We start from the raw sequence: 12526 nt of genomic DNA on the forward strand, positions 1-12526 counted from the left end.
TTGCTTCCTGTGCCTGCAATTTAACTTAGTTCATAAAATAGGAGACAATGGGTATTATCAGCTCCCACTTGGTTCAGTGTTTTCTGGAGCATTATTCTTGGCCAGTGGATGTCTCATGACAGAATCTGAACTCAGTAGCTGGCAATGCGTCACATGCTTGTCCTCTGGGCGCCCCCAGATCTGGGTGAGCAGCCCCCACAACGCCACCGGCTACTACACAGTCTATGGTGAGGAGGCGCTTCATGCTGACCACTTCAGTGCCCGGCTGAGTTTTGGAGACACACAGACCACCTGGGCAAGGACTGGCTACCTTGGCTTCCTTCGACGAACAGAGCTCACCGACGCCAGTGGAGGTGACGGGTTGTGGTGAAGTCCCACATGAGTGCTGTGGGGGAGGACTTGGGCTTCCCAAGAGCTTGGTCACCTGCTGGCACACACCACTCCTTGCTGTGGTCTGGTATTGTTCGGTGTGGGGGAAAGAGATTCTGACAGCCATTTTCTCTGAAAATACTCTTTTCCCTCTATGACTGCCCCCCACTGTGCTGGGGCCCTTGGCCTCTGCTGAAGGGGTGGGGGACGGTGTTGTTGATAAGGCCACCAGCCTCGTCTCCAAGGCCAGGCTGGCCTCTCAGCCACTGTCTTTACCAGTGGCTTCCCACGCACAACTGCTAAAGATTGTGGCCAATGTCCAGAGGACTCTGCACAGCCACCACAAACTGGCCAGACAAGGCAGAACTTTCGGTAGCTCCTATAGACGCTGTCCCATCCCGTCCCGTCCCGGAGATAGAAGGTATTTTTAGTAATATGCTCACACTTGCTGTAACTTTCCTGAGGTGGTTCCGTGCTGCAGAGATAGCCTGTGCTGCCAGTACCTCCATCACCCTCTCTGCATGTGGTGTGGGGCCTCATGATATTTGAATTGAGACCTCCCTGTGCCCGAGAGTCCTGGTTGGCATCAGAGGACATGCGTGTCCAGACTCTGCATGCCTCACTTTACGGCACATTTAAACATACACTGTTCACAGGACGGCATGATGCACTGTATGTGGTTGGGTCTCTGGATGAAACTCTGGAGCTCCGAGGCATGCGGTACCACCCCATTGACATCGAGACCTCTGTGATCCGAGCACACAGGAGCATCGCTGAGTGGTAAGAGCCCAGGCGAGGGCAGCTCCACATGGCCCGTCCACCCTTCCTCTGGGCATGAGTGCTGTGCATCAGTTGGAGCAGAGCCAAGGACTACTGGGCCCTGGGCACAGGCCTTTGTCACCCTGGGCTGCAGTGGAGCTGGGTGCCACATAGTCGAGCTGTCTGCCTTGTGCATTGCCAGAGAGGGCTGAGGACTTCTTGTGTGTTCTCCCTCTGGATGGACTCTGCAGACATCGTGCCAGAGCACACCTTGCCACCTTTGTTTGGGTTTTGCTTGTTTCCTCCTTTTCCTTGTTAAGTTGCAAGCCAAGAGATTGTCCCCAAATGCACAGGCGAAATGTAAGATTTCCACAGTTCTCACCCTGAAGTGTTTCTACTTTTTTTTTTTTGAGATGGAATCTTGCTCTGTCACCAGGCTGGAGTGCAGTGGCGTGATCTCAATGCACTGCAACCTCCACCTCCCAGGTTCAAGCAATTCTCCTGCCTCAGCCTCCCAAGTAGCCGGGACTACAGGTGTGTGCCACGCGCGCCCAGCTAAGTTTTGTATTTTTAATAGAGACAGGGTTTCACCATGTTGGCCAGGATGGTCTCAATCTCCTGACCTCGTGATCCTCCCGCCTCAGCCTCCCAAAATGCTGGGATTACAGGCATAAACCACTGTGCATGTGCATGTGGCCGTGTTCCCACTTTTAATGTGAGTTTCTCACGACTGTGATTCATGATTCCTTCACCTGTAGGGAACTCATGTTTTCAGCGTCAGATAATGCTTCTGATTCTCAGTAAAAGCTTTAGTTGGAATAGTCATTCCTGTAAAATGGATCTGGCCTGATCTTTAGATTGTGAATGGCCTTAACCAGCTGTGTGACATTAGTATTCTTCACTCTTCTTTGTACTATCCCTTCCTAAGCATTTATTGGCCCCTGTGGCCTGTGCCTGTATCCATGTGACCCAGTCTCTCTTCTCTCTGCAGTGCTGTGTTCACCTGGACCAACCTGCTAGTGGTGGTGGTGGAGCTGGATGGGCTAGAGCAGGATGCCCTGGACCTGGTGGCCCTGGTGACCAACGTGGTGCTGGAGGAGCACTACCTGGTTGTGGGCGTGGTGGTCATTGTGGACCCAGGGGTGATCCCTATCAATTCTCGGGGTGAGAAGCAGCGCATGCACCTGCGAGACGGCTTCCTGGCTGACCAGCTGGACCCCATCTATGTGGCCTACAACATGTGAGCCCGGCGCACCACCCCAGGTGCCGGAGACGAATGAGTGCCAGCAGTCCAAGGTGTGATGTGGGAAGACACTGCAGAGCCTACCCACCGGGACTCACCCCTTCCTGTGCTTTTACAGATTCCTCTCAGCAATTCCCCGCAGCTCATTTTAGAAAGTACTTCTTGAATTATTTAAAGAAATATTTTGAATCTGCCAAGTACATTTACAAAAACACAGATGCTGGTATTTTAACAGATGGAGTGACAAGGAAAGGAAAGGCCTGGCGTGGGCATCGTGAGGAATCACAGGCACTGCAGTTGTTCTCTGCTGTACTGCAAGTTTGCACTTTCTTTAGGCTAAAAATATAATTCCTGATTTTTAAAATTCAGTTATTTATTGCCATTTCAAATGACAAGTTCATACATAGAATTTATGCTGGAGAGAAACGAGGCCATGAGTACACCTGCCTCACTTCTGTTTCACAGGGAGGTTGATGGAAATGAAGCAAGCTGGACCCATCTTCATACTCACAGAGGACACTGTGGTCACACGCAGTGCTTCCTCTGCCAGTTTCTTTATTGAAACAGGCGTGCTGCTTGTCAGCATATATTGTCACTGACAATAAGTGCCACTTTGGACTGTCAAGTTAGATGCTTTGTTTCAGAAAGATAAGCCAGCATTTAGTTTTAAATCGCTTTCCTGGTTCTTAACTTTATGCTGTTAAATTGCTAGTTTTCATAACACTACAACATTAATTCTTCTTGTGGAAGTGTAATGATTTATTGTTTTTATTCAAAGCCATCAGATTTAGAAGCATTGGTGGTAAAGTCTAAGGTTTTCATATCCATCGTGCTGTTTGGCGAGTACCGGCAGTACAGTTGAGGGGTAGCAGGAAACACCATTGCCCCATATTGAAGGTGGAGATGGTTACATTCTTTACTGCCTTTCGCATTTTGAGTTGTGTGCCTATAAAATTTGGCCAAATCATTTTATTATTTTGTTCAAACTTGACTAAGCTGAGTGATCTAAAATTACACAGAACCTAAGTCAAAAGAAGAGAATGTAAAATCCTTCAGTTACTTCTAAGAATTTGGAAGTAAAGCACGAATCTAAAACATAGATTATTTTTATATAGCTAATTAAGAGTATGTTATGAAATTGTTGGGTTTTGGGGTATTGAGGGTGGAAAATTTTGTGAATCATGCATGCTTCACAGAAACAACCATGTTTTTCCAGAATTAGTCTGGATCAGTGCCTAACAAAGCTGTTATTAATTCTCCACACATGAGTCTGGCCATCAGGCCCAGCCCTCATATTTTACTCCTGTCTGGCTACAAACAGCATTGTGCATAGTAGCCCTGTTTGCCCATGGTGTTGGACTGTGGTAAAGTATGCTGTGACATACTGGAATCCTAATAATCCTCTTGTAATTATGTATAGAATCTATGTAACTTATTGTTGACATATAGAGGTTTGGGCAGTGGTCTAACGGAGGACATTCCTTACAACAGAATGGCTGGGAAGGGAAAGGAAAAAACTACCTAACTCCAATCTTAATGTCATAGTTTTATAGCAAACAAAAATTGTAAATTTTTTGTATTGAAATGTCAGTGGTGGTTAAGGCAAGGTGTCTTGTAAATTAAGATTTTAAGAAGTGCATTAAAATGTTTCAGAATTACTCTGGGAATTCTGTATATCACACTAAAATTTTTATATCATTATGTTAATAAAAGTTATTGACTTTGTAATTCTGCATTTTGAAATGTATGAAAAGGGTTTTATACTTACCCCGAACAGGAATGTATTTTATTTTGCATTTTTTTCTGACTATAAAAGCAATTATGCTTACAGCATAAAATCTAGAAAGCACATTAAAGTATTAAAAAAATTGAAATTTCATATAATTCTACCTCTGAGTAAACAGCAGCATTAGTATGTGACATAAACCCTCTCAGGGATTTATTTTTTCCTTTTTAAAAATTTTTAACAAAATTAGGATCAAGTGCTTTTTTAAACTGCTTTTGTACTTAATAAATTATATAGACTTTTAAATCTATTACATATATTCTTCTACATATTTGAATGGCTGTATTTTACAAGCGTGCCATGACTAAATGTGGTATTTGCTGTATTGCTGGACATCACTGTTGTGGTTTCCTTTCAGATGCACTTCGACACTGCCATTACAACTACTGCCTTGGGCTCAGTTACAGGTAGAGAGAGTAGGTCAGAGCTCATGCCAGGTGTGAAGTTTTGGGTACCTGCTGCCCTCCAGAAGGGCAGGACGACAGCGTGGAAAAGGCCTCTTTGCAGTTGCCAAGCAGTACTGGCAATGGACATGTGCTCAAGATTAAATTTGATAGACAAGTAAATGTTGTGTCTGGTCATGTTAAATATGTCCTCGTGTTCATGGCCATTTTTAGTTCTTATCTGATGTATTTTGTTCAGATTTGGCAGTTCTTATGGTCAGGTTTTTTTCTTACTGACTTGTAGGAGTCTTTTTCTATTAAGAATTATAACCTCCATATACTTCTTACTTTTTCTTGTGGGTTATTTGTATTTTGATTCCATTTGTTTAAATGTTATATTAGCTTTATGCAAACTATGGTTATTGTGTTTAATTCAGATTATGCATATAGCTGATTTCAAAGTGGTTCTGCTGGAATGGTCAGCATAAACCAATGGAGAGTACATGGCAGAGAAGTAACCTTCAGTGTTTTCCTGGTTCCTGCCACAGTGCTGGCCTTCAGGTCTTCCAGGCTGTTCTAAAGAAAGGGCAAGGGACCTGCTGGTGCCACTGCGTCTTTCTGTCAGTAAATATCCTCAGTAAATCATGTGCACGTTATTTGCCATGTAAAAAAAGAACAGGAGGAAGAAGCATTCCCTTCCTACCTGAGATCATGTTACATAGATTTTGGGTCTGAACGGGTTAGGGAAGGCATACTCTGTTTAAATTGGACAGTGTTGTAACACTGCGTGGCATTCATCCTCTTGTTTGATGTTCAGTTTCAGTAATGGAGAATTAAAAGGAAACTACACGTAAAATTTCAAAATCAATGGTTTTTACATTTTTGCTTATTAGTTAAAAATTTGCGTTGAAGAGGAATGACTTTAAAATGTCTAAGCAGGTACCTGGACTACCCTCCCTCCCTCTTGCTGGTCCAAAAGCCTCAGTCACCCCGATCTTCACCCAGGTCTTCCTGAATTCTGCTTTGCTTTTCAGGATTTAATGCGAGAACCTTTTCACATGAACCCATGAGATATTTCAGGAGGATCATTGTGGAGTTTGCTGAGGGCAGTACAGGTTGAGAGATTGAGAGTTTATTAGTTTTAAGTGCCTGCTAAGCGTGGGGTACATTATTCCCCAGGTTCCCAAAGGAACTGAAAAGTCCAGATATGAACATTCATTTCAGATGCCACTTTAAAAAAAATCAAAAGCTGAAAAAAGGAGCATGAAGGACCAACTGAAGCTTTGAGGGGAAAAGGGAGAACAGAGGCCTTGCCACCGACCATCACTGCTAGGTGGGCATGCCCAGATGCCGCAGGAGGCTCCAGAGGGAGGTCAGTGGAGTGAAGGCCATCCACAGGCTTTCATGCTCAAATGGAATGGAAGGTAAGTCAAAGACAAGCAATTTTTAGCGTTTACATTATTATTCAATGAAAGGGGAACATTTTGGGAAGACAGCAGAGTACCAACCACCAGGAACGTCTTCCGACCTAGACGATAATTGCACTGGCAGAATCCGATGTGACTGTTTAGATCTCTGGAGTCTGTTGATGGCTTGTAACTTCCAGGGCAAGGCTTAGATGGTAAATTGTTTTAATTTTAGCTCCTGGCACAGTAGCAGCTACCCTACCCCCAGCCCATGGCAGGCAACTATGCAGGTGTTCCAGGAGCAGCTTGCACATAGACCCAGATCCTTGATTGCTGTTTCTGATTTAGAGGGGCAGATGAGTCCAGAGGCCATTGTTGCACCTCTGTCCATTTTTGCAAACCCCTCTCCATCCAGCTTAAATTACTTCCATTGCTGGAATTTAAAGGGCCAGCAACCTTCTCCCCACCCTTCATTTTTCTCATTTTCTCCCTTTGGGAGCCAGACACTAAAGACTAGAACATTCAAAAGTACCTGCATGTATAGGGAAAAGTAGAGAGTGATTGTCCATGCCCAGGGAAAGGTACAGGCTGAGAAAAGACCCAAGAAGACCTTAAAATGAGACCTGAGGCTGATCCTTGGCATAGAGACAGCTAAGGATCAATAAAAATAAATAAGGCCAGGCACACTGGCTCACGCCTGTATTCCCAACACTTGGGAAGGCTGAGGTGGGTGGATCATGAGGTCAGGAGATTGAGACCATCCTGGCTAACACGATGAAACGCTGTCTATACTAAAAATACAAAAAATTAGCCAGGCATGGTGGCAGGCACCTGTAGTCCCAGCTACTTGGGAGGCTGAGGCAGGAGAATCACTTGAACCTGGGTGCAGTGAGCCAAGATGGCACCACTGGACCCCAGCCTGGGTGACAGAGCAAGACTCTGTCTCTAAATACATAAGTAAATAAACAAAAACCCCCAGCAAACAATGGGGAAGAAGAATCTGATTTCCAGAGTAACAACATTATTTAGTTTTAATGTCAGTTTTTCAACAAAAAGATCATGAGACATGCAAAGAAAAATATGCTTCATTCCAAAGAAAAAATAGAAACCATCCCTGAAAAAGACCTGATGGTAAATCTACTTGACACAGATTTTAAAACAACTGTCTTAAACATGCTCAGAGAAGTAAAGGAAGATGTGGAGAATGTTAAAAACCAATGCATGGGGAAAATGGAAATATCAATAAAGAGGAAGAGAACCTAAAAAGGAAGGCCGGAGCTAAAAAGTAAAATAACTAAAAAAAAATTCCCTAGAAGAATCCAAGGGCAGAAGAAGAATCAGGGAGCTTGAAGACAGGAGAGTAGAAATTAATAAGTCTGAAGAAAATAAAAAGATTGAAGAAAAATGAACAGAGTCTAAGGGATCTGTGGGACACCATTAAGCAGACCAACATATGCATATGTTGGCAGTTCCAGAAGCAGGGTGGAGGGAGAGAGAATACTTGAAGAAATAATGACCGAAGGCTTCCTAAATTTGATGAAAGACGTGAATATAAGGCATCCAAGCAGCTCAACAAATTCTGAGTAAGATGAACGTAAAGAGACCACACAAATATCAAAATTTCAAAAGCCAAAGCCAAAGAATCTTGAAAGCAACAAGAGAGAAGCCACTTGTCACATACAAAGGGTGATCAATAATGGGTTCCCAACCCCTAGACCATCGATTGTTACCAGTCTGTGGCCTGTTAGGCATTGGGCCACAGAGCATGAGGTGAGTGAGGATTACCACCTGAGCTCTGCCTCCTGTCAGGTCAGTGGTGACATTAGGTTTTCATAGGCATACAAGCCCTCTTGTAAGCTAACTGTACACGCCAGGGATCAAGGTTGCACACTCCTTATAAGAATGGAATGCACACTTCTTATAAGAATAGAATATCTTAATGTCTCCTTCACTTTTGATGAACCACTTTGCCAGGTATGGATCCTTGGTTGACTTTTTTTTCCTCTTAGCATTTTTAATATATTGGCCCACTATCTTCTGGCATCTAGTTTCTAATGAGAAATCTGCTGGTAATCTTATTGAGCAGCAGTTCCCAATCTTTTTGGCACCAGGGACTGGTTTGTGGAAGACAATTACTCCACAGACCAGGGGTCACAGGGAGATGGTTTTGGAATTAAACTGCTCCATCTCATGATACTGGAGCCAGTCAAAGACACTACAAAACAAAACAGACCAAGATCCCTTCTGAACACTGATGCAAAAAAAATCCTCAATAAAATACTAGCAAACTGACTTCAGCAGCATATTGAAAGTACTATACAGCATAACAAAGTGGAGTTTACTTCTGGAATATATGGATGGTTCAATATATGAAAAGCAATCAATGTAATATGCCACATTAATGGAATGATGGGAGAAAACATGATCATCTTGATGCAGAAAAAGCATTTGACAAAATTCAGTACGCTTTCATAATTAAAGAAAAAACAACTAGGAATAAAAGGAAAATCCTTTAACATAATGAATTCCATATATGAAAATCCACAAGAAACATCATACTCAGTAGTGAAAATCTGCAAAAGCTTTTTCTGCTAAGATCAGAAACACAGCAAGGAAGACTGTGTCACTTCTATTCAACACAGACCTGGAAGCTCTTAGAGCAATTAGGCAAGAAAAAAAAATGATTCTAAATTGGAAAGAAAGAATTAAAATTATCTCTGCCAATATTATTTTGTATGTAGAAAGGCCTAAAGATTCCACACAAAAAAGTAACATCCATACACTAATAATGAACAATTTGAAATTAGAAAAACAATTCCATTTACAACAGCATCAAAAAAATATTTAGGAATTAACGAAACAGATGAAAGGCTTGTAAAATAAAAAATACAAAACACTGCTGAAAGAAATTAAACATATAAATGGAAAGATATCCTATGTTCATGGATTAGAAGTCTTAATATTGTTAAGATGTCAGTACTACTGAAAGCCACTACAGACTCAAGGCAGTCCCTATCCAAATCCTAATTATGGCTTTTGCAAAAAGACTAACTCATCCTAAAATTCATATACAATCTAAAGAAAATCAACAAAGCCATCTTGAAAAAAAGCTAGATGTTTCTCCAGATAAGATATACAAAAGGTATACACCTTTGAAAAATGAAAGCAAAATAAGGCATTCTTAGATAAGCAAACTGTGTTGCTGGCTGATGTTACCAGAAATACTAAAGAAAGTCCATCAGACTGAAAGCAAGTGACCCCTGATAGTAATTTTTAAAATGTGTTAAGTTCTGGGGTACATGTGCAGGATGTGCAGGATGTGCAGATTTGTTACATAGGTAAAGATGTTCCACGGTGACTTTCTGCACCTATCAAGCCATCACCTAGGTATTAAGCCCAGCATGCATTAGCTATTTTTCCTGATGATCTCCCTCCCGCCATGTCCCGACAGGCCCCAGTGTGTGTTGTTTCCCTCTGTGTGTCTGTGTGTTCACATTGTTCAGCTCCCATTTGTAAGAACATGCAGTGTTTGGTTTTCTGTTCCTGTGTTAGTTTACTGAGGATAATGGCTTTCAGCTCCATCCATGTCCCTGCAAAGAACATGATCTAATTCCGTTTTATGGTTGAATAGTGTTCCATAGTGTGAATGTACCACATTTTCTTTAGCCTGCCATTGACAGGCACTTGAGTTGATTCCATGTCTTTGCTATTGAGAATAATGCTGCAATGAACATACATGTGCATGTATCTTTATAATAGAATGATTTATGTTCTTTTTGGTATACACCCAGTAATGGGATTGCTGGGTCAAATAGTATTTCTGGGTCTAGGTCTTTGAGGAATCACCACACTGTCTTCCACAATGGTTGGACTAATTTGCATTCCCATCAATAATGTAAATGCATTCCTTATTTCTCTGCAGCCTTGCCAGCATCTGTTGTTTTTTGACTTTTTAATAGTTGCCATTCTGACTGGTGTGAGAATAGTATCTCATTGTGGTTTTGATGTGTTTCTCTAATGATCAGTGATATTGAGCTGTTTTTAAATATATTTGTTGGCTGCATAAATGTCTTCATGAACCATTTGTTCAAGTCCTTTGCCCACTTTTTAATGAGTTTGTTTTCTTCTTGTTAATTTGTTTAAGTTCCTTGTAGATTCTGGATGTTGGACCTTTGTCAGATGGATAGATTGCAAAAATTTTCTCCCATGCTCTAAGTTGTCTGTTCACTCTGATGATAGTTTATTTCTCTGTGCTGAAACTCTTCAGTTTAATTAGATCCCATTTGTCAATTTTTTTGTTTGCTTTTGTTGCAATTTCTTTTGATGTTTTCGTTATGAAACCTTTGCTCGTGCCTATGTCCTGAATGGTATTGCCTAGATTTTCTTCTAGGGTTTTTACATTTTTGGGCTCTACATTTAAGTCTTTAATCCATCTTGAGTTAATTTTTGCATAAGGTGTAAGGAAGCAGTCCAGTTTCAATTTTCTGCATATGGCTAGCCAGTTCTCCCAGCACCATTTATTAAATAGGGAATTCTTTTTTCATTGCTTGTTTTTTATCATGTTTGTCAAAGATCAGATGGTTGTAGATGTGTGGTCTTATTTCTGCATTCTGTATCCTATTCCATTGGTCTCTGTGTCTGTTTTTGTACCAGTACCATGCTGTTTTAGTTACTGTAGCCTTGTTGAATAGCTTGAAGTCGGGTAGCATGATACCTCCAACTTTGTTCTTTTTGTTTAGAATTGTCTTGGCTATATGGGATTTTTTTTTTTGGCTCCATATCAATATTAAAATAGCTTTTTTTTTCCTGATTATGTGAAGAATGTCAATGGTAGTCTAATGGTAATAGTATTGAATCTATAAACTACTTTAGGGAATATGGCCATTTTCATGATCTTGATTCTTCCTATCCATGAGCATGGAATGTTTTTCCATTTGTGTCCTCTCTGATTTCTTTGAGCAGTGGTTTGTAGTTCTATTCAAAGAAATCCTTCACTTCCCTTGTTAGCTGTATTCCTAGGCATTTTATTCTCTTTGTAGCAACTGTGAATGGGAGTTCACTTATGATCTGGCTCCCTACCTTGTCTGTTGGTGTACAGGAATTCTTGTAACTTTTACACATTGGTTTTGTATCCTGAGACTTTGCTGAATTTGCTTATCAGTTTAAGAAACTTTTGGGCTGAGACAATTGAGTTTTCTAGATGTAAGAGCATGTCATCTGCAAACAGAGACAATCTGACTTCCTCTCTTCCTATTTGAATACCCCTTACTTCTTTCTCTTGCCTGATTCCTTGCCCAGAACTTCAAATATTATGTTGACTAGGAGTGGTGAGAGGGGGAATCCTTGTCTTGTGCTGGTTTTCAAGGGGAATGCTTCCAGATTTTGCCCATTTAGTATGATATTGGCCATGGATCTGTCATAAATGGCTCTTATAATTTTGAGGTATGTTTCTTCAATACCCAGTTTATTGAGCATTTTAACATGAAGGGATGTTGAATTTTATTGAAGGCCTTTTCTGTGTCTATTGATTTAATCATGTGGTTTTTGTCTTTAGTTATGTTTATGTGATGAATTAAGTTTATTGATTAGCATATGTTGAACCAGCCTTCCATCCCTGCTGACTTGATCATGGTGGATAAGCTTTTTGATGTGGTACTGGATTTGGTTTGCCAGTCTTCTATTGAGGATTTTTGCATGAATGTTTATCAGTCATATTGGCCTGAAGTTTTTTTTTTGTTTTTTTTTTTTAATCTCTGCCATGTTTTGGTATCAGGATGATGCTAGCCTAATAAAATGAGTTAGGAAGTAGTCCCTCCTTTTCAATTGTTTGGAATTTTCAGAAGAAATGGTACCAGCTCCTCTTTGTACCTCTTGTAGAATTCAGCTGTAAATCCTCTGGTCCTGGGCTTTTTGTTGCTGTTGTTGTTGTTGGTAGGCTATTTATTACTGCTTCAATATCAGAACTCATTATTGGTTTATTCAGGGATTCAACTCCTTTGTGGTTCAGACTTGGAAGGGTCTATGTATCCAGGAATTTATCAGTTTCTTACAGATTTTCCAGTTTATGTGCATAGAGATGTTTATAGTGTTCTCTGTTCGTTCTTTGTATTTCTTTTTCTTGTTGTTGTTGTTGTTGTTGAGATGGAGTCTCTGTTGCCAGACTGGAGTGCAGTGGCGCAATCTCGGCTCACTGCAACCTCCACCTTCTGGGTTCAAGTGATTCTCTGTAATGGAACAGAATGAGTTAATTAAGTTTATAAGTCATGGACAGACTTTATGTTGTCTTCATTTCCTTATCATTGGGAGCATTCCGAGCTCAGAATTTTCCCAATGCAAGAAAAGGCTCTGAAGAGTCGGACCTGGGAACCTGGCCAGTTCCCTGATCCAATTTTTGGTAAACACCTCAAGAATGTTAGTTACATGATGAAGACGTGGACAGTGTCCTGACTTGACCCTTCTTTGTTTTAAAAAGTATAAAAGATTGTTTAGCAGAAGCCGAACTGAGCTTCGGTGGTGACTTGGTCTGGACTTGCGAAAACCCGTGCTGCTTTATTGCCGGTGTTGAAGTTTGTGAGCGTCT

The 12526-nt window shown here is 41.3% G+C and overlaps 1 protein-coding gene across 17 annotated transcripts in view; it reads left to right on the forward strand.

Moving 5' to 3' along the window:
• DIP2A (DIP2 acetate--CoA ligase A) overlaps positions 1–4099 on the forward strand; it is a 108679-nt gene extending 104580 nt beyond the window's left edge. For all 17 annotated transcript variants that reach the window (XR_013530634.1, XM_054249110.2, XM_078358674.1 and 14 more), the window contains 3 exons: positions 179–353; positions 1026–1149; positions 2120–4099. Coding sequence is in view for 16 of the 17 variants with exons in the window: in XM_054249110.2 (XP_054105085.2) it covers positions 179–353; positions 1026–1149; positions 2120–2372 (552 nt within the window). In the remaining variant the exon portion in view is untranslated. The remainder of the gene's footprint in view (positions 1–178; positions 354–1025; positions 1150–2119) is intronic.
• Positions 4100–12526: the final 8427 nt, after the last annotated feature.

This window comes from Callithrix jacchus, chromosome 21 (assembly GCF_049354715.1).
Source record: "Callithrix jacchus isolate 240 chromosome 21, calJac240_pri, whole genome shotgun sequence".
Classification (NCBI taxonomy): Eukaryota; Metazoa; Chordata; class Mammalia; order Primates; family Cebidae; genus Callithrix; species Callithrix jacchus.